This window comes from Hemiscyllium ocellatum, chromosome 7 (assembly GCF_020745735.1).
Source record: "Hemiscyllium ocellatum isolate sHemOce1 chromosome 7, sHemOce1.pat.X.cur, whole genome shotgun sequence".
In the NCBI taxonomy this organism is placed as follows: Eukaryota; Metazoa; Chordata; class Chondrichthyes; order Orectolobiformes; family Hemiscylliidae; genus Hemiscyllium; species Hemiscyllium ocellatum.
In genome coordinates this window covers 70,882,512-70,909,892 of record NC_083407.1, presented here as the reverse complement: position 1 = coordinate 70,909,892, position 27,381 = coordinate 70,882,512, and the positions used below count along the sequence as shown (strand labels likewise).

At 41.0% G+C, this 27,381-nt stretch overlaps 1 protein-coding gene across 1 annotated transcript in view; it reads left to right on the top strand.

Annotated features, from left to right (window-relative positions):
* The window catches only part of ccdc141 (coiled-coil domain containing 141), a 171,397-nt gene that overhangs the window by 83,407 nt on the left and 60,609 nt on the right, over positions 1-27,381 (top strand). The window contains exons 14-20 of the mRNA XM_060828119.1: positions 2,107-2,275; positions 6,384-6,509; positions 9,944-10,132; positions 17,689-17,868; positions 17,969-18,118; positions 26,846-26,986; positions 27,099-27,296. Of these exons, the coding sequence (XP_060684102.1) occupies positions 2,107-2,275; positions 6,384-6,509; positions 9,944-10,132; positions 17,689-17,868; positions 17,969-18,118; positions 26,846-26,986; positions 27,099-27,296 (1,153 nt within the window). The remainder of the gene's footprint in view (positions 1-2,106; positions 2,276-6,383; positions 6,510-9,943; positions 10,133-17,688; positions 17,869-17,968; positions 18,119-26,845; positions 26,987-27,098; positions 27,297-27,381) is intronic.

The window sequence follows — 27,381 nt, the reverse complement described above, 5'->3', positions numbered from 1 at the left end:
GCAAATATGATGTGGAGGTGCCGGTGTTGGACTAGGCTGGGACAAAGTTAGAGGTCACATGACACCAGGTTTCGTACGAATGTCACCTGACAAAGGGTCTACGTTCTAAAAGTTCGTAATTTCAAATAAACTTGTTGGACTATAATCTGGTGTCCTGTGCCTTCTGACTCAGCACGTACTTAACAGTTTCGAATGCAGTACCTGGAAATGTATCCATAATGTTAGAGGATTCTAAGATTCATTTGAAGCATTCAAGAGGGCATAGGATGATTATTTAGAGTGATAAATAGTGTGCAAGGCTATGGGGGAAAAACAGGAGGTTGGAAATAGGTAATGTAGCTAGTTTGATGAGCTGGTGCAGGCATGATGGGCAGAGTGTCCTCATGCATCATAACAATTCTGCGATTCTTGAGAAATAGGGACCAGCGCTGTCTGAAAGCAAAAACATTGAAAACCATACACAACATTTGGCAAAAAAAGGATAAAAATGGAGACAGAGTTCATGGCCTAACATTGTTGGATTCAATGTTGATTTCTAAAGACTGCAATGTCTAATTGAATGACAATATGGCATTCCTCAAGCTTCACTGTAACAGTGCAGGAAGGCAAGGACAGAAATGTAATCACCAGGGAAAGATAGTGGATTAAACTGACAAGGTAAAAGGGCAGAATCAGATTTGGGCACTGACATTACAATTAATGGTGCGGTATACTTATAACAGAATGTAGAGTTTTTATTTGAAGTTGAGTTTCAAGTGTGGGGTCAAGTTGAGCACTCCCAGTTAGAATTTACTTAAATCTAATAATGATTTATTAGAAGGCTCCACTGACTCAAAATATGTATCTCTAACATATTTAAGTATCAGAATAAAATGCAGTTTGGTTTTGATACAATTATTCCATGTAGACAGCTATAGGATGTGGGCATTTCCAGCTCGGCCAGCATTTATTGCCCATCCCTACTTACCCTTCAGAAGGTGGTGGTGAGCTGCTGTCTTGAAGCACTAGACTCCTTTTGTTGTAAGTAAAGCCACAATGCCATTAGGGAGGGAGCTCCAGGATTTTGACACAGCAACAATGACGGAGAAGTTGTATATTTCCAAGTCAAGGTGGTGAAAGACTTGGAGGGGAACTTGCAAGTTTGTGGTGTTCCCATGTATCTGCTGCCCTTGTCCTTCTAGATGGAAGTGTTCGTGGGCTTGGAAGGTGCTGTCTCAGGAGCCTTGCTGAGTTTATGTAGTGCATCTTGTCGATGGTGCAAGCTACTGCCATTGAATGCTGATGTTGGAGGGAGTGCATGTTTATGATTGTAATGCAAATCAAATATGCTGCTTTGTCCCAAGTGGTGTAAAGCTTGTTGAGTGTTGTTAGAGCTACACTTATCAAAGCAAGTGCCGGATATTTCATCTTCTGCCTTCTAAATGGTAAAACAGGTTTTGGGAGTCAGAAGGTGAGTTATTCGCTGTAGGATTCATTGCTTCTGAGTTGCTGCTCTAGCCACAGTATTTTATGGCTGGTCCAGTTCAGTCTCTGGTCAGTGATAACCCAGAGGATATTGATAGTGTGGGTAATGCTCTTGAATATCAAGGGGCAATGTTTCGATTCTCTTTTATTTGAGCTTATCATTTCCTGACACTTGTGTGGTGCAGTTGTAACTTGTCAGCCCAAACCTATATCTCATTCAGGTCTTGCTGCATTTAGGCATAGACTCTTCAGTCTATACAGTTTGAGAAAAACAGGAGAAGATTTGTACTCTTGCTGAGTGGTGAGGATAAATCTTGTCAGTTCAAAGCTTTCATTCTATTGTTAGAAAATCCTACTGAATAAAGCTTGCACTGGTTTGATTTATTGAAGTAGCTCAAAACAGGAAGGCTTGAATTCATGATTTGCAATTCTTAGCATTCTGATACCATGCTTTAAATTAAAGCAAATTATTTATGCTGTTTTTATTAGCTTTGTCACAAAGCCTATGTATTTAAGCTGCTTGTAAGTACATACTGTCCCTATTGATGCATGCTGAGGCATTACTTGTGAAAATACTGTTGTAATTGAATGCAATAGCATCTTACTGAAATTTCATTTGTTGCTTTTTCAGAGAAATGAAAGCTTGAATTTAAATTTGCAACAATCAGTAAATGTCATTGAAAATACGATTGATCAACTAAATAAGAGAAAACTTGCTCTCACAGATCAGTGGACAAATTACCAACTTGAGTTAAATCAGATGCAGTCTGTCAAAAAACAATGGAAGAAATTCAAAGAACAATTTAAAAAGGTAAGATATAGCTGAATAAATCATAATTGAAATGCCACAAACATTACTTACTAAACTTTTGCTCATTTGCAAGAAATAGCTTTCTTCAATTATTTTTACATTGGGATGTTTATTAGTGTCTGAAAATGCGTTATCTCTGAAAATATAGTGGAACTGCAATAAATTATATTCCTTTACTCTGAGCAAATTTTGAGAATCATGGTAGCCCACAAACCCACCAACACACTAAAACAGCAGCTAATGAACTTGAAATGAGCAAAACTAATGTCATTTACAAAATACTGTGCAAGGACTGTAACAAACGCTACATTGGACAAATAGGCAGAAAACTAGCCACCAGGATACATGAACACCAACTAGCCACAAAAAGACCTAACCTCCTCTCTAGTATCCTCACATATGGGTGAGGAAGGACGTGACTTTGATTAGGACAACACATCCGTGCTAGGACAAGCCAAACAAAGACAGCACAAGAATTCTTAGAAACATTGTATTCCAACTGGAACTCTATCAAAAAACACATAGAGTTAGACCCCATCTACCATCCCCTGAAAAAAGGAACAGGAAGTGACTTCAGCACAGGAAATGACATCACCAAACCAAAGAAACCCAAACATATAAAGAGAAAGCATGAATTTTCAGCATTGCTTCACCTGAGGCCCACTGAAGATGTTACCTAGTAGGGTAATGAAACATCGGGAAATGAACCTTCCAGCTCAGTGAGCAAACCTACATCCAATTCCTTTACTCCTTTGCGCATTTGCGCCTGGTCATGCTGGACTCGCACTCCTCACAAGGACTCAACCTTCCTTGCTTCATGCTTGACCTCGCTCCTGTTGCTGCTGCCTCAGCTTCTTCTTGATTCCTTGCAGCCTGCTCCTGTTCTCAACCCGGCCTCCCCTTGCAGCCTGCTCCTGTTCTCACCCCGTCCTCCCCTTGCAGCCTGTTACCGCTCTCACCCCGGCCTCCCCCTGCAGCCTGCTCCTGTTCTCACCCCGGCCTCCCCCTGCAGCCTGCTCCTGTTCTCACCCCAGCCTCCCCCATGCGGCCTGCTCCTGTTCTCACCCCGGCCTCCCCCATGCGGCCTGCTCCTGTTCTCACCCCGGCCGCTCCCTGCAGCCTGTTACCACTCCCACCCCGGCCGCCCCCCTGTCAGCCTGTTACTGCTCTTATCCCGGCCTCCCCGTGCGACCTGTTACCTCTCTCCCCCAGCCTCCCCGTGCAACCTGTTACCTCTCTCCCCCAGCCTCCCCGTGCGGCCTGTTACAGCTCTCACCCAGGCCTCCCCGTGCGGCCTGTTACAGCTCTCACCCAGGCCTCCCCTTGCAGCTTGTTACTGCTCTCATCTCAGCCTCCCCAAGTGGCCTGTTACCGCTCTCACCCCAGCCTCCCCGTACGGCCTGTTACCGCTCTCATCCCAGCCTCCCCATACAGCCTGTTATCTCTCTCACCACAGCCTTCCCGTGTGGCCTTTCACCACTCTCACCCCGGCCTCCCCGTGCAGCCTGCTCTTTCTGTCACTGGCAGTCATGCCACAGACTGTCTGTTCGTGCTCTTACCTTCCTGGGCTGCCTGCTCCCACTCTCACTGTCAGCTGCGCCAGGCTGAATTTGGAGGCACAAGAGGGTCTGACAGCTGAACCAGCCCTCGTTATACTTTGGCAGAGACACCCTAGACAATGATCTTCCCCACTGTGCCTTAGTGGCAGCTGCCCAAAGCTTTAGCGTATCCCTCAGCACACAGTCCTTGACATTGGAATGTGCCAGTCTGCAACACACGGTCATAGTCAACTCTTCACACTGGACAATCAACAAGTTTTGGGCAGACCAAAGAGCGTCTTTCACTGAATTGATGGGCTTCCAGCTGCAGTCAATGTCTCCGTTTGCATCCTGGGACACAGCCTGAAGAATACAGAGTCCTGCATCATGGAGCTGCTTGGGATGAATCTCAAAAAGAACTACTGCATCTTCTGCCAAACCTCCTTGGCAAAAGCACATTCCAGGCGGACATGTGTGACAGTCCCTTCTCCAGCACATCGCAGCGTGCATTGGCACACAGACCCGCACATGCATGAAAACAAGCTATGCCCTTCTCACCACCACATTCCGGCTACGTCTTGGTTTGTGTTGAAAAGTTCCGGAGATGAGGCATTCTGCCAAATGACTTCGGCAGTCTGCTCAGGAAAGGTGCAATGGGATCCAACCTCTCCTTTTTCCACAGGGGTTCAAGAATGCTACGTGCTGTTCCTCATGGACTGATGGTCAAAGGCATTTTTGTTTGCTAATTTTTCCATGAGGGACAGGTGATACAGAATGGTCCAACTACTTGGAACATTCTGCAGCACCAAGGCCAGACTAATCCTTTACAACACTGCAGCAGGTAGAATGTTAGTACGTAGGGGCACTTGGTGTTTGCATACTGAGAGTGACTAGAAACACTGAAGGAATGTCAAGATGGTGTTTGAGTAAGAGGGAAATTGTTGAGGTTGTGCTGTTCCTTCCCTTGTCCTTCTAATTGATTGCCATTGAGAGTTTTAGAAAGTGCTGTTGAAGAAGCCTTGAGAAGTTACTATAATCCACAGGGCACGGTGGCATGGGTGGCACGGTGGCACAGTGGTTAGCACTGCTGCCTCACAGAGCCAGAGACTCGGGTTCAATTCCCGCCTCAGACAACTGACTGTGTGGAGTTTGCACGTTCTCCCTGTGTCTGCGTGGGTTCCTCCGGGTGCTCCGGTTTCCTCCCACAGTCCAAAGATGTGCGGTTCAGGTGAATCGGCCATGCTAAATTGCCCGTAGTGTTCGGTAAGAGGTAAATGTAGGGGTTAGGGTGGGTTGCACTTCGGTGGGTCGGTGTGGACTTGTTGGGCCGAAGGGCTTGTTTCCACACTGTAAGTAAACTAATGTTGCCATTGGTGCACACTGTTGGCCATTATACGCTGCTGATGTATGAATCAGAGGTGATGTCTGAATGTTTAAGGTAGAGAACGGGTGACAAAACAAGAAGGGTCCTTTTTCCTGGAGGCTGTGGACATTCATGAGTGCTGTTGGAGTTGCATTCATTAGGGCAAGTAAAGAGGACCTCATCACATTCTTGGCTTATGCAGGTATATGGTGGGCAGGCTTTGAGGAGGCAGGATATGAATTATTTGCTGTAGATTTCCCAGCCACAGTATTGATGTGGCAGCTGCAGTTAAATTGCTGGTCAGTAGTCTTCCTTCAGGAGGTTAACAGTAGGGCATTCAGAGGCAGTAATGTTATTGAAAGTCAATGGTAAATAATTAGATTTTTTTTGTCGGTTTGACTCAAACATGCTTTAATGAATATATATTCATATTTACCTTTTAAAACCATTGAGGCTCACCAATATTGGGGAATAACCTTCTGACCTCATCCTCATCAATCTATCCATTGTAAACGCATCAGTCCATGACAATATTGCTGGGAATAATCATTTCAGTATTTTAAGTCTTTTGTTAACACTGTGTACATCCTCCATAATCTTGTGTTGCACTAGCCTAGAACTAAATGGGAATAAAATAAGAACAGATCTGATCATTCAAATCCCAATATTCATGGGATACTGTGGACAACACCAGAATTGTGTTGCATCATAACCTGTAAATTCCCAGCATATTGCTCACTCTTCCAACACCAACTTTGGAATCAATTAATAATGTAGAAGGATATGCTAGAACCAACAGCAACCAAAGTTGAACATGAGCTGACAACCTAAGCAAAACACAACTCAGGAGAACACAAACGCTGTCTAGAAGAACGGCTTGCTATTGCTATATGCAATCCCACTACTAAATTACATGCCAAAAACAGATGGTAATTTAGGCTCTCAGTCCTCCAACTACATGTTAAAAAATTAGTTTATGGTCATGGGAAGGAACAGTTTTGGCCAGCTTCTTCATTCTACTTGATTTTAGCCTCATTGCCTTTATTGTTTCTTACTGCCCTCTGGAAACTTATTAATCGTTCCATATGCAAGTATAAATATATTTTGATATAGATTTATAGAAATTAACGTATTATTCAATTATTAGTGACTTTTAGAAACTAAATGCTAACAAAAATGAAAGACCAATCTGAGTTCTTTTGTTCAGACAATTCACTCTTTGAAGATGCTGGAAAAAGACATGATTCCACAGTTTAGAATTGACCTGGGTTGCAATCTTGGGGCTATTGTGGACCTGCAAGATAATTTCAATAAAGCAAAACCTCAATTGCAGGTAAGGAGCTCTACAGTTTTAATAATTGCAAAAATAATGAGCATGACAATCCTGAAAGCTCAGAAAACCACTCTCAGACAAATCAGGAAGGTTGTAGATTCATCGGTCTGTCTGTGCCAAGTTAATTGAGTTGCTAGATGTGGTGCATTTGACTTTATGTCCACGGTAGTGGTAGTACCAAACAAGGAAAGATTTCCTAACTTTCCTGTTTTTCTGCTTTTCCCACTCTACATTTGACTGCAAAAGGGTTTTGAATTTTTAAAAGGATGATTGTTTACCAGTTTATCAAGTATGGACTTAATTCTGTGCAGAGAAAAAATGAGCCCCACAGATATTCTTGAATGAAAAATATAAGGAGTTATTTTCATGCCAAAGCTCACTAAAGTAAAAGTATTATAAAATGTTAAAATGTATAAATACATCCGATATTGCATTAATCACATCGAGGCATTCCCCAAGCATGCAAAAAAGAAACACAACATGATAGAGTGTTGAATGTTAAACTTGGCTGTGTAATGAATATTGAGCATAGCAGAAGTAAAATCAATTTAAAACAAAAAGGATTTCTCATTGTGCAGGTATTTGATATTTCAACTGAACACGACAATTTCCACAAGAAAGACTGATTTCTCTTGGGGACTAATGTCGAGGTTAAATCTTCCTTTAAAATTCTCTGTTTGCAGCAAGAAGATTTTCTGGCTGGTTTTTCAAGCTCTCAGCAGGGCTCAAAACTTTATGAAACATTTCAGACAAAAAGGTGCATACTCCAGTAATTTCTGACTTCTCTCTGATATTCCAAATTCAAACATTGCATCACATGACCTCACTCCATGCTATTTTGACATTTGGAGGAATAAGGAGGACTGACTTGTCCCTTGCATCAGCAATTTTTTTTATAGTTGGCGTGATTTAGCTTTTTTAATTTCCCCAGACTTGGGTGATCTATCTTCCATCTTGATGATATAGAAAGGATTTGTTCACACCTACAGGAGTGCCATTTCCTTGTTAGACTCTCTGTGGACTTGCCATTGCCATCTCCAAATTGCATTGATTCAGCATTTTTTGCTTAGTAGAAGTGTCTTTTTTTAAAAAGTTCTGTATTTGAGCAAGTGGATGAAATTACAAATTAACATTGCAAATGGCAGATCTTTGTGACACTATGATGAGGAAAATCATGCAAAGTCCCATTCCTAATTGGAAATTCATGTCAGTGTACATTTGATTGGGGCAAGTTTACACAATCTTTCACAATTTGGATAACCAGAGTAGTGTCTAAGCTCACGTATAAAGAATGGTTACAATGCCAAAGCACTGCAGAGAGGCATGGAGCAAGTGCCCTCATTCCTGATGAAGGGCTTTTGCCCGAAACGTCGATTCTCCTGCTCCTCGGATGCTGCCTGACCTGCTGTGCTTTTTCAGTACCACACTCTTGACCCATGGAGAAAGTGCTGCTGACAGTAAATTCTCATCCCCAGTGTAAGAGGTCTGAAACATGAAGAAAGATGTGTTGTGCCGTGTAATGTGGGTAAATGTACCCTTGCTAACCTTGGCCAGTTTGCAGTTATCCTTTTAACCTGGGAGAGACACAGACAGACAGGATAAGAGTCAAGGGAAGGGCAAACACAACCTTATTGAAAACTTTATTCAGGAAAAACTGCATTTATCAGACTCTGAAAACAAAAAAAATGCTGGAAATCATAGTGGGTTAGGCAGCACCCATGGGGAGTTAACGTTTTGAGTTTAGATGACTCTTCATCATAGCAAGATTTCAGCATCTGCAGTAATTTATTCCTACATTTATCAGACTCTATTATTATACTTTAATTAAATTCTATCAATCACAGGATTCTTCAGTAAAAAGTCTTAAATCTACACTAGCTATGTACTTCTGACACGCATTTCTGAGGACTTTCTACATCCTATCCACATGTCTCTACCACTTTGTTTGAACTGCTTGTCTGAAAGGACTGTTCAATAAGCCGGGGATAGGTTGTTCCTCTGTCTATGAGGGTTGGCTGATGTTTCAAAATCTGCAGTTGTTGGTTTGGGCTTCCCCTCTCATCGAGGGCTGGTTCTGGTCTTTGGGTCATCTCACTGAGGTGGTCTCTTTGGCTCTGGTCTTTATGATGATATTTGCCACGAGGTACAGGGAGCTGGAGATGCCATGCAGCTTCATTACCAGTCGAAGGTTCTCTCTGGACACTCCGTTGAAGAAGGTGCAAGAGCAGAGTGAGCTGAGACTCCAGTATGCCCCACTTATCCCCAATTTATCATTGTCGTTGAAGATTCAAGTGGAAGCAGGAAGATTAATGGAGGTCACAGAACGTGGTTATGGACCTTCAATTATCAAGTGTCATCGTTGCCTTTGGCCTCCTGCTGAGTTGGGTGTCTCTAAATCTGCGTAACGTCTTTCTAACAAAGCAATTTTACTGGGGGTATAAATAGCAGGTTATTCTGAAACCATGTGATCATTAGCACCTGGCCAGGCAGTTCCAGGCCTGTCTGGTTTCAGTGGGAAGTTGATTGTCCAATGTCCATTCCAGCTCTGCAGTTTACAAATTGCAGATTCCACTGGCTTTAAACTTCGCTTCCACATTTTGAGCTTTTAACCATGCTTATGAAAAAATACTAATATTTCTGTCACAAACCTGGAAGTCATGGCTCACCTGACCACAGATGCCGGAAACTGCAATGATATAAATGACCAAAGAACCTGTTTTAGTGACAGTAGTTGAGGGATAAATGGAAATATATCAACTACGATACCTAGAAGATTTGCTGCTGTTCTTCATAGTGGAAGGTGGATTTTTTTTATGGCTGCCCAAAAGGACAACCAGGGTCATAGTTTAACATTTCTTGACAATAGCTGAAAGCAATTTTAAACCGGCTTCAGCAAGTTTTTCTTCATAAAGTGTATGATCAATTCATGGAATGAATCCTTTTATCGAATGATGGAGGTGAAAACTCTGAAATTGTTGAAGCACCAGGTGGATGCTGCAATGGGGAGTTTTAAGGCCTTTTATGGGAGGATAAACTAAGATGGATTGAATTATCTTCCTCTTCCACAAATATCTTGTAATCGATTTTAGAGATTATTCCAAATGGTTAGTAGTGAAGACAGAAGTATTTTCATGTATTTGGGTGTATTTATCATTTATTTTCAGGTTTTGTCATTAATGTTTGACTCATTTTGAATAAATATTAAAGTAAAATTTTGATCTGATGTCACCATGTACATCTCATATAAATTGTAAGTGATGTTATGTATATTTAGTGAAACACAGTTTGAACATAATGCTTAAAAGCATAAGGTCAAAGCTTAAAACATTATGAAATTATCATCAAAGGTTAGTTTTGGGCTGTAATGTGATAATTTACTGTAAGTTGGCATGAATTATTAATTCTGATTTGGTATTTTTATTTACTATCTCTAGCAGTTGAATGCTGAGGTGGAATACAGAATAGCAATAGCTGAGCTTTTGGCATTGAAAGGTGTTTCCCTAAAGGAAAGAGATGAAAAAGTCATGGAGTTACAAAATCTTCATCAACAAGTTAAGGATAAAATAAAGGAATATGAAACGATTTTTCTTAAGACAGTTAAATTTCATAAGACCATTGAAGAGGTATGTGTTCAAACTTTTAAAAATTTAACGTGCCCTTGTTAAAGGTGTATGCGTACTTTTTGTTTCTGTTATTTTATCCCAGATCTAATTTTAATGAATTCAAATGTTAGCAATTGATTGCACCATTTCTGTAGCTTTCATATAATATATTCTATTCTAAAATGTCACCACATTTCTAATTTAACTTTTATGTTATGAATGTTTCATTCTTTTCTTTCAGATTAGTATAGTTGCATTAAAATGTTAGTGAAATAATGCTCACAGTCATAGGATAAAGAGAACTATGGAGCTAAATCTTTCCATTTGAGAAATGTACCAGAAAGTAAATTATTGTAAGGAGGAGTAAAAACATGGGAATGGTTTACTTCTGCTCCTAATTTGTATGTTCATGTGTATTCTTTTGTGTGATGACACAATTTGATGACACAATTGTTGGTGATCCTCCGGAGATCACCTCAGTTCAAAGCAACAGCAAACACTGTTGAATCTATGTAATCCAGCTGGCTATATCTTTATGGGTTTCTTAAGAAGTTAGTGGCAACTGCTGTTGCTTTGCCACTGTTTATAACATCCAGTACATGCTTTCTTCTGGTGCTTTCTTCTGCTTTCTAAGTTAGGGTAACTAAGCTTGCCACAGTTCCACGAGGAAGAGCAAAACGTAAAGCTTATAAAATATAGAATGTGCAATATATTTATGACTAATGGCATGTTAAGACACTGTCATTACTCAAAAGAGAGCAGGCTATACTGAGATCAGATGCTTATTTAGTCGACATTTAAGGTCTGAATACAATGCTTTAAGTCCTTGGATTAGGCGAGGACAGCTTGACATTGTAGTTTAGAGTAGGTCAGTAAAATTTAATTAGTATTTTGGCCAGTTAATAATCTCATCACTGACAACAGCATACTTTGTTTCCCCTAAAAATGACTTTTCCAACAATATCTTAGCCACCCTCCCAAGTTCCACACTCCATAACTTTATTGTCGGTATCCCAATTTGCCCCAAGTGGCAGTATCCAATTTTAAAATTCCCGTTCTTTTGCAATTCTTCCTTGGCCTCAGCTCTCCCTACACTTTGTAATGTATTTCATTCCGACAATGCTACCAGGTCTTTTTATCCCAATAGTCTCAATCACAATTTTTAATTGTACTTTCAGTTGTTCAAGGCCAAAGTTTTGGATATTCCACCTTCTCCCTCTTAACCTGTTTCTCCCTCCTTTAAGATGCTTCATAAAATTTGTGTTGTTATCAAGTTCTTGTCATCTGCTCTACTATCTCTTTCATTGCCTTGATATTAAAGTTTGTTAGTTAATGCTTTTGCAAAAACACTTTAGGGTGTTTTATTACACTAAAGCAAAAATGCAAATTGTTACTGTTCAACGAGGTTCATTTTTTGGATTTGTGAATCATTGTACAAAACTACAAGTTCGTTTTACTGTCTATATTTTGTTCTGAAAAATTGCATATGTTCTGCTACCATTGCACTTACACCTCTGAAACCTTCTGCAAGAAAATATATTGACAGACCTTTAAAATATAGGAAAATGATTCTACTTTATTGGGAGTTGGATTTTGCGGGGTTTTGTGGCAGTTAGCAGGCAGCACCCAGCCTCTGAATTCTTGCAGGCCCAGCTCCGAGCACAAGCACAGGTTAAACCAGAAATTCCAAAGCTGTGATCTGTCATGAACTGCTTTGGCATAGACTGCACTGTTACCAACTCCCCACTCCCACTACCCAACTCCTGTTCAACTCCTGCTTAACTGGGTTTTTAATGGCAATTTGAGAAACAGCTGCAGCTGTGCACTATATATAATTTTGTGGCGTATTATTAAACATTACTATTAAGAATATTATTGCATGTTTAAAAGCAAATTTTGAAAAGAAAACTTCGTTATTTTCTGATATTTCAGTCTTTACATTTACCCCCTATAGATGTCTTAGTCTTTATATTCCTGGATGTTTTTTTTAAAGTGAGCTTATTCCAGTGCAATCCATTTCCTGGCCAGCTGTTTGTGAAAACTCCTTGATGCAATTGACTACTTGGAATGCTTGACATCATCACTACTGCTCTGTGCTGACAACCCCCATTAAACAGCTCCACAATCATTGCACAATGAGATTGGCAGCAAGGCTTTCTTCCAGGTTAGCTGTTAAGGATCGACGTTTCACCAAAGACTGCTAAGTCCAGACCAACTGTGGTAGAAAAAGTGCCACAGATCTTTGACTGTTTAAGGCAGTGGCAACGTCTATTGAATGCAGAATATGTATCTGGAAAAAACTGCAATAGTGACAATATGCCTTTTGCTGGAGTTGCTTTGGTCTTATTCTAAAACAGTGCCTGTTGTCATTTGTACAGCATCTAGTGATGCTACAGATTTTCCATCCACATTATTGCTGTTAGCTGCTGACATTTTGCTGCACTCATGCTAGTGAAGGGTGCATTCCCATCTGGCTTACTGAACCTAAAGGAGCTTTGCAATGTTTCCTGTGGAACATAATCCAGACAACCATTCCTGCATGATCTGATTTATGACAGATGACTTTACATAAGAGGGTATTACATTCCCAAGCCTCTGGAGAGCATCTGCTACACTTGTCCTGAAAAATTGAAAGCTACTTCATGTTGTTGATTATTCATGGCAAATGTATTACAAGTATAAACCCGTTATAAAATGGTATAATACTTGACATGCGGCAAACACACTGCTGATTTTCTCCCTGCACCGCAACTATTCATTGAGAGATCAAAATTTCTCATCCTGCCTAATCAAAGCAACTCACCACTTTGAAACTCTTAATTCTCCATGTCCCACCACTAGCATTTCAAATATTCATGCTGAGAGTCATCTTTGACAATACCTTTTATAATGCAAAGAAGAGAGAACCACCTGAGTGTGCAAGTTCAGCCGTATTGTACAGAGTAGCCAGTAAAACACCAACATGAACATTCAATAAAGAGTGAATGTGAATGCTTTCACAATACAAAATGCCCCTAATTTCCTTATAATCACCAATGTGTGCCAAACAGGGGATGCGTCAGTACACTAAGCTCTCTGTCTAAACTGGTCTCACCAAATAATGGTGATGCACAGATGATTAAAGTGAAAACAATCTAAAATATTTCCAAATGAAATTTAAATTTCAGAAGCACTGATTCCACGTTTGTTTTCTCAATTGGCCTTATGCTACGCACAGTTCAGTGGGCAGGAAAATCATGGTTGTGACTCAGAGCCACCCATCAGAATGCCCTGTACATATGAACATGGAACAAGAGTAGGCCAGTCAACCCTTTGAGTCTGCTTCACCATTCAGTAAGATGTGGCTGATCTGATTTTAATTCTACATGCCTGCATATCCCAGATGATCTTTCATCCCTTTGATAATCAAGAATCTGTCTACATTTGAGGAAGATAATTCTAAAGAGACACAACCCTCTGAGAGAAAATACGTTTCCTCTTCCCTGCACCCTTTATTCTTAAATTATGACCTTTGTAGATTCTCCCACAAGAGGAACCAACCTTTCAACATTCCGCCTGTCAAATCTCCTCAGAATTGCTGTTTTGTTTCACCACTTTAAAGTTATTGTGAGATCTCTCCACTTTAGTCTCTCATACACATTGCTGACACTTTAAACTTTAATTGGAATCTTGTGGATATCAGGAAGAAGAAAGAAAGCAGAAATGGCAGCCACATTCAGTTCCATCATTGCCATGGTTAAAATTCCACCTTATGGCAGATAGGCACCTGATCTATTCTGGCCCATGGCCATTTCTGCCAAAGGTAAGACAAAGGCAGTGGATTGATGACAGATTGAATGGAGGCAGCAAGGCACTTATAAATAAAGCTTGATTTTACCAGGTAAAATTTACAATCCTTCCAGGAGCACACTGGAAGCAGGGAGTGATGGAGGGTCACCAAAAGCAATGAGGTGAAAACCCAACCAGCAAATTCAGAAGGAAAAATGCCAGGTCTGTGATCTTGTCTGCAACACGTATCCTTATGCAAGCCAGAATATGTCATGGCTGGTGACTCAGCAGAGGGCGATACAGAGGTGGTTCGCCGATGCTGGAAGAGTATCTCCCAAGATCTAAGCCACTTGGAGCAGGACAAAGGTCAGTCAGAGCCTCAATGCAACTGAGATTTCATCTGGTCATAGGCGAAGCATTTTCAGGTTTGGACTCACCCAGTGAGGAGGACAGTAGTGTAAAGTTAGGGACACAGCTACAGGGTGCAGCTGTGTGGTAGCCAGAGGAACTCCTGCAGCCAGAGAAGGCCACTGGAGCTGGTTGGCTGGGCAACCAGAGCAGTCTGGCAGCAGAAGGTGCTACCCAGTTCAATAGGAAGAGCAGGGCTTGGGCTACCTTGGAATATTTGAGCACCAGTGTCTGCACAGACTGCACTTTTTCAATGAGATCCTAGTGGAACTGTGGGGAACAGCGAATGAAGAATTGAGACTACCGGGGAATGGCAGATACCCAGAGCCATTTGCCTTTCAGACAAGATTGGCTGTCAAATTCTATGCCAACAGATTGACCCAGAAATCATCTCTAAGTCAGCAACCCATCTGCATAAATGAGGTCATGGATACCATGAGATTTGGACTGATCAACACATCAACGTTTCAATATACTATGGTAATCAGGCTGAGAAGGCAGTCCAGTTCAGGGCCATGTCTGATTTTCCCAAGTGCAGGAGTCCATTGATTATACTCAACATAGCTTCAAGTTTCCGTCCTCCCTGTAGCTTTTGGGAATAATAAGTATTTTTACTTGATAGCCTGGTTGTGTGTGACCACAGTGATTTCAGCATACGTGTGCAAGGTTTCCAGAAAGCTGCTACAGCACCCATGTCCTTAATTAATCCCAAATGAACTGCCTCAGCTCTTCAAACCACCTGAACATCTTTATGCCTGGATCCTGGGGATACGGGCTAATCAGTAAAGTCGTGACATTTGAGCTCAGTATGCAACCCCACACACAGGCAGAAGCCATATATAACCGCTGTCTCATGATTACATAGGCCTGCTACCAATACCTCAGTACATGTGGAAGCCTCAGAGGTATTCCTCCATGAAGGTCAGCTACTGAGCCCTGTACAACCTGGCATTCTATGGGAAGTAGCATTGGACCCGGAGAAAAACACCAAATGAGCCACATCCCTATAGGAGGAGGAGGAGGAGGAGGATCATCATGTTCACATTGCCAGAAATGTGGAGTCACACATGTCATGGATGAACTCCTCCATTGCTTTTGCATGGGGGGATTACATTACCTCTGGAACTGGAGCCAGGTCTTCACACTTTTCATGCATCACCTTGGGTTTCTGCTCCCTTGCAGATGGCACCTGAGCCTTACCATCTGTAAGGAAAGGAGCATCATTGAGCATCTCCTACATTTCTCCCAAGGGTGTGGATACCACTTACTCAACTAGCCATCTAGAATAAATTGTGCCTACCAGTCTAAACACGTAACAGAGCCCATTGATATTTGTGTGCCTATCTGTATTGGTGAAGAAAGCACAGAAATGATGTGACCGTGTCTTCCATTGTTGTTCCATCCTCTGAGCTTTCTTTTGTGGCTGTATTACTGGCCTATCCCTCATTTGCTACTGGACTGAGTGGGAATATTAAAGTGAAGTATTTGGTTCTTCAACCAGCCTCTCATTAATGAAGGGCATGCAGTGGTGGTGCAGGTCAGAGCAATGGATCAAAATCTTTTGGAAAACTGCATTCTTTACACCTGCTTCATTCTGTGACATGCTATCCTGTAGAGACTCAGTCCGCATGGCCTCCTCCTCCTCAATTAGTTTCACCACGTTGATAACAGTTGGTTGTTGATGTACCCTGACATTCCAAGAATGTTTGTCCTGCAAGCAGAAACATAGACAATGCCACTGCTGTCTTGTGCTGCCTACGTGCTGTTTACTCTAAGGCCCTGTAAATGTATCGTGTGCCCTGGTGAGGGGGCCATTCAGCCATCATAATGCAGGACATAATGAATTGCTTTTGCCCGAAACATCAATTCTCCTGCTCCTCAGATGCTGCCTGACCTGCTGTGCTTTTCCAGCACTACACTCTCGACAGCCATCTGAATGCAGGATTCATCCATGGATCTGAGCATGGGTCTTGGATACAGGTTGATTGAGTGCTCCCATGCTAACACTGGCGCTTGATGCAGCCCTATTCATGGCCTCTGATTTCAATGGACACTTTTCATTCAATACAAGATTCACAGATGCCAACTTCTAACATTACTAACTATTGCAGACCACATCAGGTCATTCAGTAACCTTCTGCACTATAATCCAGGCCTTGACACCAACTCATCGGTCACCCTGTTTCTGCCATTTCTAGCCATGTCTTCTTGGTTATGACTGAGAGCCTCTTCCCCAGTCTTCTGACAAAAAAACTTGCGGCTGTTCACCGACAGCTTTCACAAAACTGTCGTAGGAGGCATCACTGAAGTTTGAGGTGATCTTTTCATGCATCCCAGGATTTCCTCATCTTTCCATCTCCCTTATAAAAATCTTATTGATTCTGAATTAAGGAGCTTTTCCTGTCTGTGTCAAATTGGTTCTACTTTGTGCAGAGGGTGATGCCAAAGTATGAAACACATCAGGTCTCACTCTTTGAGCTATTGGCAGCAAAATTATGTTATTTCATTTATGGTCCATGGGAGGCCCCAACCTCACCTTTCTTTCTCTCTCTCCACCCATCACCTTGTTAAATATCATATGTCAGTCTTCGATCTGATGTTCCAAGTAATAACATCATAATAATTAGATTAGTTATATTTCCAAATTATTAATACTGATATTTCTTGCTTTCTCGGTTAGTCCCTCATATTCTCCATAGATTTGATGTTACCCAAAGCTCTGCTGCCCAAATCCCAATTCAATAAAGTCTATTCATTCATCTTGTGCTCATTAACCTACAGTGGTTCCCAATTAAGCAAAACTCACCTTTTAATATGGTAAAAACAATGACTGCAGATGCTGGAAACCGGATTCTGGATTAGTGGTGCTGGAAGAGCACTGCAGTTCAGGCAGCATCCTGAACTTTGGATGCTGCACTTTGGATGCTGCCTGAACTGCTGTGCTCTTCCAGCACCACTAATCCAGAATCACCTTTTAATATTCTCATACTTAATTTCAAATCTATCGATGGTCTCTCCCCTCATTATTACTGCAATTTTCTCCAGACAAGTATTCCTCCGACACATTAACAGTCCTCTAATTCTAACCTGTTGAGCATCAATGTTACTGCATTATTGGAGACTGTACTTTCACCTGCTTATGCTGTAATCTCCGGAATTCCTTCCATACATCCCTCTCCCTCCCTACCTTGTGTTCCTACTTTAAGATATTACAACCTACCTCGCTGACCAAGGCTTTGTTCATTTGCACTAACATTTCCTTATGTGACTTTACTTTTTTCTCGAACTGCTCCAGTGAATTACCTTTGGTATCTTTTATTACATTACAGGTGGTGTTTATGTATAAGTTGTTTATGTAGTGATTTTTGTTATCACATAAAAGTTCATGGGCTTCATTTCAGCTTGAGGACATGATGAAGGTCGGAGAGCTGGGATATCCAGAACTGTTAACAATATCTGACAGTAGCAGAGAAGCAAAGATGCAACTTGGTCACCATCGAGAAAAACAGTCACATGTGAGCCATTTGTATAAATTGTCCCTCACATTAGCAATGGATATCATCTCCATTACTCAGCATTCTGTGAGTTAATTTTAGATGGTACAGAAAATTTTCCATTTTGACACATATAAGGATATCTTAACTCTAGGTGACTTACCTTTGATCATTTTCTTTTGAGTAGAGATTCATTGAGGCTTCGGTGGATTCCCTGCAGCACAAAGTGAAAGCTTTAGAGAGTGAGAGTGCGCAGTGGAGTGCAAAGGCAGATCAATATGGAGAAAAACTGGAAACAAATTTGCATTATTGTACCATGAAAGAAGAAATAAATGAGGTTAGTACAAAAAAAACAGAGTTTTGAAAATTAAAATCAGTTGGTTTAAGACATCATTGTGATGGATAAGGAGTTTGCAGATTGCCAAACCTGACAAATTTTCACTTTACTTAAATCTGCAAACTTCTGTCACTAAAGTTAAGCATCTTGGACTGCTCTTCTTTCCATATACCTGATATTTGCATTGTGCTGTCAGCTGATGACTGTTTTTAAAGTTATGTGGAAAGCCTTGAGAAAGGAAATTCATGGTATTGTTTGAAGACTGATTTTAAAAGGGTATCTTTATCATTCTAACATTAAAGTGGGGGTATTGGTTCTTGCAGAGCTCATATTCTGGGTGGAAAACAGGCAAAAGGAAGCAGTTTAAGGACCAACATGTCATATATGAATTGTGCCTGTACGAGCACGAGACCATCCAAATATTCTTGATGGCCATTTGAAACTGAAATTAGGCCCCCTTGATATATGAATGTAGAAGCTTAATACCTGATTAAGCTTCTTTTAAAGAAATTCATTGGCACTAAAACATTCATTGTTTCGGTTCCTAACAAGGCTTATCCATTTATTTTTAAAAAGACTGCTGAGAACTGTTACTAATAAAGGCAGTTTTTATTTGAAGTTTACCTTTCTGTGGAGCCAGAGGGATTGCGAGTACATGCCTTGGATGCACAGCTTTATTTGGCCCACTGGCAACTGGTTCTCATTCACAACATTCCCACTCTCCCAAATCACATCCCATTTCTCTCCTGAGTGCCAAGCTGCATTCCCTACCTACCTCCTGTCTGGGTATTGGTGTGCCCCTGACCACCCCAAGACTTTTTATATGTGAATGCCCAACTTAAAGCAGTGTGTAATGCACACTGGTATCAGCAAACACAACCAAGTTTCTTTTTTAACTATACCTGATGTTAATACTCAAATCAAGTTGCCATAGTCCTACCAGATCATAGGGCTGCTTTCTCATTAGAAAGAGATGACTGGTGGTGATTTAACCTGAGGGCCATTACACCTCAGGCATGGGGGATTGAGAAGGAGAGTTCTTCATGGTAACTTTAGCTATTGTGAGGATTGAATCCATGTTGTCGGGATCACATTGCTTTGCAAACCAGCCATCCAGCCAACTGAGCTAAACCAACCACCCCCTGATGTTGAAGCTACTGAGCAAGACATTATAAGCTGTCCAGGATTCAATATTCTACTGAAAATTTAAGACATGGCATTAGAGTGACATTACTGCTGACCTGGGAGGCTTATTACATAATCAACAACAAAGTGTATCATTACATCTTCCCACAATGCCACATTTAGATTTAGATTTAGATTACTTTTAGATTACTTACAGTGTGGAAACAGGCCCTTCGGCCCAACAAGTCCACACCGACCCGCCGAAGCGCAACCCACCCATACCCCTACATTATCCCTTACCACTATGGGCAATTTAGAATGGCCAATTCACCTGACCCGCACATCTTTGGACTGTGGGAGGAAACCGGAGCACCCGGAGGAAACCCACGCAGACACGGGGAGAACGTGCAAACTCCACACAGTCAGTCGCCTGAGTCGGGAATTGAACCCGGGTCTCCAGGCGCTGTGAGGCAGCAGTGCTAACCACTGTGCCACCGTGCCGCCCACATCTTCCAGTTTGTAACCAAAATCACTCCTGTAACATCAGGGACTGAAAATTTAACTGAAGATATTCTCATTAAAACTAAACATGTTTATCACACCACCATCTTACCCAAAGGCCACTTTTTCAGATGTAAATATTGAGGAGATTTCACAATTTCTCCTTGAATTGTTCATTCAGACTGATACAGGAGAACAATTGAAGGAAAGTTGGCCTGGAATCATGCTGTCAGGTGCTGAACTGAAGGGAATAGGAATCATAACAATATTCCAATGGACATAGCACTGAGAACACTGATGTCAGCCAGAATGTGTGTCAAGCTGAAGACAGAGGGATACACATCAAGAGGGTACCATTTCTGCTTGACAGGACACCAACATTAATTTTGTAGGGGCTCATGATTACAGTTAACTAATATCACCAGTTGACCCTTTGTAAGCAATATTCACTTGATTTATTTGTTAAGAAGCAGCAGTTTAAAAATGACACATTATTTATTTTGACAAAGAAGTAAATGATCAATGATGAATGAGAATGTTGTACTAATCCAGAAGCTGTTCTGGAGAATTGTCCCGTATGATTTGAAATGGTGGGGTACTCATCCCTGATATTTTGCAGGCTTTAGTTCGCAGATTTTATGGTAGCCATCTTTATCCTTGGGATAATAATAAAGGTGCCATTCTCCCAAAGACCGCATTAATGAGAGAGTAGTGTGGCACTCGATAGAGTTTTGACATCAATTCAGTTGAAATTTATGACTACATATTCTTGTGACCTTTCCTTGTTTTCATATACTAGAGATTTGCTTTGTGTTCATAGAATGCTACAGTAACATAATTAAATGAGGAAATAGGAAATAATATGGAATACTAAAACAATTCAGTTTTGAAGGGGACCTCAAATTCCAACACAGACACTTTTATCACTTTCACAATACCTATTGTGAAAAGAAGATCTGACGGTGAAAGACCACTGAATGACAAAGTTACAGCTTTGAAGAAGAGCTGAAGATTACCATTGTTCAATTACAATAGCAGGAAAGCAATATCTTGAGATTCCTGCTGCATATTTTCAAATCTTTAACAAAGAGATGAGTGAGCGACTAGGAAGGCAATGGATTTCATTTCTTCAAAGAATGCGCTCAAGGAGTGTGAAGAATCAATGAAAATTCTTCAGACGTTGCTGCTTTTGACTGAAAGGTTCGCAGTCAGTGCTGTTGGGATTGCAACTGGAACTGTCACAAAGTGTGCTCAATAAAATAATGATCTAACGAATGTATGAATTGCCTCTTGTCACATCTGAGAGTATCTCTAGGCAGCGTTTTCTCAGCTCTCATATGAAAGTAGAGCATTATTCTCATGCTTCTGTACTGCTGAAAAACATCTTTGCTCATGTAGAGCTTTCTGTACCTTGTACTTTTGTACAAACTCAGTATGATACCTCATAAAGCTGAAAGTACTTGAACTTCCATCACTACTTCATTATGTCGTGCTTTCACATTAGCATTGCTAATCATTCAAACTCGCCTCACTTCATTAGTTAAAGGATTCAGCTTTCTCTGATCAAGAAAAGTGTCAGAGGAATCTTGACACACTGCATCATGGTTAGGGTTAGGAAAATAGGATATAGATCTCTAAGAAGAAGTAGGCCTTTCAGGCCATTGAAGTCTGCTGTGCTGGTGGTGGGATAAGGGAGATGTAGTGGGGTGATGAGAGGTTACTGCAGACTCTCCTTCTGGAAATGACTTAACTAACACAATTCATGAGAGTTTGCACTGCAGACCAAATTTTTGGAAAAGTTGAGAAAATACCTCCAAAAATCATCCAGTCGTCTTGACATAGAACTTCAATAGCGCTTCAGTGGGACATCTTCCAAAATACCATCCAGTCTTTGGGTAAAAGACACATCTTCCTGAACAGGCTGAGAAAGAGCCTCATAATTGAATGTAACAACCAGCTGAGCATGGCAGTTCTTGACTGAATGGATTATAGGTTATTGGCTGAAATCATCAAACACCCAAAAACATCTTGCTGACATGGAGAGCACTACGCCAAATAGAGAGAGACGGTGTGCAGTGATAATATCACAGTACCATAACTCCAGAGGCCCAAGCTAATTTTCTGAGAACGTGGGTTCTAAAAACGTGACACCAAGTCATAAAATCTGGAATTTAAAAGCTAGCCTCAGTAATGATGAACATGAAACCATCATCGATTATTGTAAAATCCCGTCTGGTTCACTAATATTCTTTAGGGAAGAAAATTTACCATCCTTCCCAAGATCAGCATACATTTGACATCACAATATACTGCAATGAGTTGACACTGCACTGCTTAGTGAAAAGGCTTACTAAGCCACTTAATATAAGGCCAATGAAGGATGGACAATACTTGTTGGCCTTATCAGTGACAATTGTATAAGAACTAATAGCAGGAGGAGGCAATTCAGCCCCTCAAGCGTGCTCAACCATTTGGTACGACCATGGACTAATCTGATCTTGGTCTCAACTCCACTTTCCTATCCATGCTCTATATTACTTCAACCCATTACTAGTTAAAACTCTGTCTACCTCCTCCTTAAATTTACTACAAGTCTCAACGTCCACACATTCTGGGGTAGGAGAAAGTGAGGAATGCAGATACTGGAGATCAGAGTTGAGAGTGTGGTGCTGGAAAGCACAGCATCCAAGCTCGAAGCAGGAGAATCGACGTTTCTCACCTTCCATCCCACCAGCTTACGCCTACATCGCATCATCCTCTGCCACTTCCGCCTCCTACAAACGGACCCCACCACCAGATACATATTTCCGACTCACCCCTATCAGCATTCCGGAGAGACCATTCCCTCCACAACTCCCTTGTCAGGTCCATGCTCCCCCCCCCCCCACCAACTCACAGCCCACCCTTGCACCTTCCCCTGTCACTGTAGGAAGTGCAATTCCTGCGCCCACACCACTTCCCATCACCTCCATCCAAGCCCCAAAGGATCCTTCCACATTTGACATAACTTTACCTGTACATCCACCAATGTTATCTACTGTATCCGTTGCACCCGATATGGTCTCCTCTACATCGGGGAGATAGGAGGCCTGCTTGCGGATCTTTCAGAGAATATCTCTGGGACACCCACACCAACCAACCCACTGCCCCATAGCTAAACACTTCAATTCTGCCTCCCACTCCAATAAGGACATGCAGGTCCTGGGCCTCCTCCATCGCCAAACCCTTACCATCCGATGTCTGGAGGAAGAATGCCTCATATTCCACCTTGGGACCCTGCAACCACACGGGATCAATGTGGATTTCAACAGGTTCCTCACTTCCCTCCCACCCACATTATCCCAGTCCCAAGCCTCAACTCGGCACTGCCCTCTAGACCTGTCCATCACCTTTCCCACCTATCCGGTCCACCCTCCTCTTCGACATATCACCTTCTCCCTCATCTTCATCTACCTATCGCTTTCTCAGCTTCCTTCTCCCCCCTTCCACCTGCCTCCCATTTATCTCTCAGCCGCTCCCCGTCCACAAGCCTCATTCCTAATGAAGCGCTTATGTCCGAAACGTTCATTCTCCTGCTCCTCGGATGCTGTCTGACCTGCTGTGCTTTTTTAGCACCACACTCTCGACACATTGTGGGGTAGTGAATTCTGTAGATTCTCAATCCTATGAGAAAAGTAATTTTTCCTCATCTCTGTTTTAAATCTGCTGGCCTTTATCCTAAAAAGGCCATTGTAAAACTTGCATTTCATTGGACTGCGATACATATCTTTGCATTTTCAGTCCAAGGAGTTGACACACCGACCTATCCCATTTATGGATGGATGCAACAGCTGCCTATTGTGAAAACGGGGTGTGGGTCGCCTTCCCCTGTCTGTTCTGTACTACCAGGGATCTGTCAGAATGGAAGTGCAGTTCTGCATTTCTGAAGAAATCCTGATTCAGAAGCTTCTTGTAAAAATTAGGAGCCCTCCTTGTGTAAAGGAGGTGCAAAATTGCATTCTCCTTGGAAAATCCATCAATATAACGATCATGGTGTGGTACAAACAAAAGTAGATTTTGAAGATGCTTTCAGTGTTATAAATTTCAGCAGGTAGTAGCAGGAGCCCTGTTCATAACACAGTTTTATTTATGAAAGTTATATTAAGAAACTATCAAACTCAGAGTGACTTTGAAACTGAATCATCAAATGCAACTCATTAAACCTGTGACCAGGCAATTATATCTGAATCAGAAAGGGTAACACACATTATATCAGCAGCTCTCAAGCGAATTGATCCTCTCAAATCCCACAGTCACAAATATGGCTGACGTGGCACCAAATTTAAATTTGGCTGCTCTGCATGATTGCCTTAAGGGCAGGAATTGCCATCCTTGAGAACTGCGACAACTCTATAGTCCAAGAAGCCACTAGTTGCTGCTGCTTGTACTATACATTGTAGGAAAAGCATGGCTACCAATCTTTAAGGTACGTTCGGACATTTTGACTGAGGAGGGACCAGAGACCCAAACAAGTGTGTATGGGCTTGGGTTTTAGAGACTGGGACGGGGGTGCGGTGAGAGTGGTTGTAGGGAGACGGATGTATCATTTGGGGATAGGGGAGCAAAAAAAAGGGCCCCACTGGGCCCAGCAATTCCCAAAAGAGATACTCCACTTCCTTAGGGCTATATCTATGCTATGAAATGTACCTGGCTGGCTGTTTTGCTTCTGCTTTCCCCAGCCCCACACAACAGAGTGGAAAAGGAATGAATTAGTCATGGAACAGCCTCAATAGCCGAAGGGAGGTAATATAAGAGGTGGGTCAGTAAAATAAAAGGTAGGTCAGGTGGATGGGAATGTAAGGGTTCGCCATCCACTTTATTGTGTATGCCGTCCACCTTCAAACACTCCACTGAGGGTGTGTAAATTGCACCCTACATGTTTATCCAAACGAGATTTTGAAAAATATTATCAAATTAGCAAGCTCAGCGGCTGCATTAGGAGAGATGCTGTGAAATGTAAAAGTAGCAAGTGACTGTAGACCTATAAAAAGATACGGAGGAAAGAACAGTTGTTTCTCTTTGACATGCGTTTGAATTATACTGGGATTATTCCCATACCAATAACTGCGTATTTCTATAAATTGTATTCCAACATTGTCACTCATTTTCTGGTCTTAACCAAGAGATACAGTGATGTATAAAGTATAATAATTACCCCTTCTTACCCTAACCTCAATGCTTTACAAATAGCAATTTAAAAAATCTTTTCAAATTTGTAAATGGTGGTTTTGTTTTCGTTCAAACGTGAAAGTCATTGAAAAATGTTTTTACAAACTGATTTAAAATAAATTACGATGCGAAATCTCAATGTTTGATACATAACTCTGCATCTGCTGTCATTCTAAATATATTCATATAGGAGAAGTATAAAAATAGATTTGATACAAAGTAATCCAGCAAGGTCAGATGATTGCAGCCCTCACTCCTTCAAGTTCTTGGTGTTAAATTCATTGTAATAATGATTGAGGAAGGGGTGTGGGTGGTGATTGGAGGTGGTGTTCGAAACCACATTCCATGCACCCTCTTAAAAAGAATGAGCATGCGATTCAGGAATTCCTACATTTTGTTCTCATGCCATTATTAGAATGGTGTTGAGAACGAGTTGCCTACTAACCTGTTAAGGGAATGTATCATGTAGAGATACCAACCGACAGACTAACAGATGGGACTAAAACATTGAGTGAATAAGTAATCTAAAAGTAAGAAAATACCAGAATTGTAACCTTACAGTTTAATAGTAACCAGCTTTGCAACGATTACCAAGCATTGTTTTACTTGTCCAAAGTGTGTGAATAACAATGACAGATATAACATCAATATTATGGGCCTTGGCAAAATGTTGTAACTTTGTCCATTATATTTAAAAAGGTTACTGTTCCTTTTTCTAAAGTAATGGACACAACAATTTTATAAAAATATTCTAATTGTTCATATCCTGTAATCTCATAACATAATTGTAAGGTCATAGACTTTCAATATTCAAGTAAAAATTAAACTGGGCTAATTTGACTCTGTGCTGTGCAACAACATGTATCTGAACAGAGAGACCGATGCTGTCCAGGATAGCAGACTGGGGATTGTACTGCACATTCAGAATGAGATTTTGGAGCAGTTGCCTCTCACAGGCAGTTCACCCTGCAATAAAAAATAATTTTCAGACTCTGTGCCTTCCAAAAGTGATGGAAAAGTGCCAGAATTGACAAAGTGACTGTTGGGCCATCATCAGAACTGCAGAGTCCGGAAGTAATCTCATTCTCCCTCATTCCACAGAGAAAATCTTTACAAATGTACCTAGAGTTTACTTCCACAGATGCTACTGAAGTAGAGGGATCATTGTCTAAAGCTCCTCAAGACTGTCTAGAAAATTGCCCTTACACATTGACATTGAGCCCAAAGCCTTGCACAGGTTGACTTACTGAAAAATTGATATGCTATGTGCACCAGTTGTATTCCCAAAAATATATGCAATAAATAACAATCTCTACCTATATGTCTGTGACAAAGTTTTAATTGAACTACTGGTGTAATATTATAATACACAACCTTCTTTACCTCTTAATTTATTGGTGATTTTCTGTAGGGTGTTGTCATTAATCTGCCAAGCACAATGCTGTTATGGTTGGTGTGACTATCCCCAACAGCTGACATTGCCATCATTCATATAGCGTGACAAATGTCTTTGGCTATGACTAGGCAACTACATTTGTCTTCTAGGTAGAAAACAAGCTGTTATTTCTTTTATTTTACCCATAACTCTGTTGGTTTACTTCAGGATTTGACATCTCAAAGCTGTAAAATTCCTTCCCTCCCAGATGCAATTAAAATAAGTAGATATTTGCATTATAATTGAAAATATTTCTATTCTTTAATGATTCACGTATGTAATGACAAGTGCACTGTCTTGTACATTTAATGAAATAATATAATCCCTCTAGTAATATTATGAGAAATGAAAACCAGCTTGTTTATGATCACATATTAGTAAGGTTTAATCATTACTATGAAGTTCAGTTTAAAGTTGATGATGAATGTATAATAATCCTGCAAAACATATATCTTTAGTTAAAGGAATCCTACAAAGAACTCAAGAAGAAGTTTAATAACTTGAAATTTAATTATCTAAAGAAAAATGAAAAGTTCCGCAATCTGAAAGCTGTCAGAAATCAAATCCAGCAAGTTGAAATATATACTGAAAGATTTGAGGTAATGCTTGAAATGATTTTTGTTAGATTTTAATCACTGACCTGAAGCCATTTACTGTACCTTACTCTTTGCTACAGGTATTTAATCTATGTTGTGTTTTCTGTATTAAAAGATATTCAAAAAGAAAATGATTCAGTATGTGGCAAAAGGCACTGCTGTACTGGAAAAGCATATCCCAAGAATGGAAATAAATGTACTTGAAGAATCCTTGAATGAAGTGCAGAAACAAGTGAATGAGCTTGACAGGACAGTGGAGGAATACAAACAAAGCTTGGACATGATGATGCAATTACAACAGGCTATGGAAGAGGTAGATATTATAGTACTTCTGTGGAGTTAGACCTAATTTAACATTTTTGTTGTAGGAGCAACTGCATAGAAATGATAATGTTCAA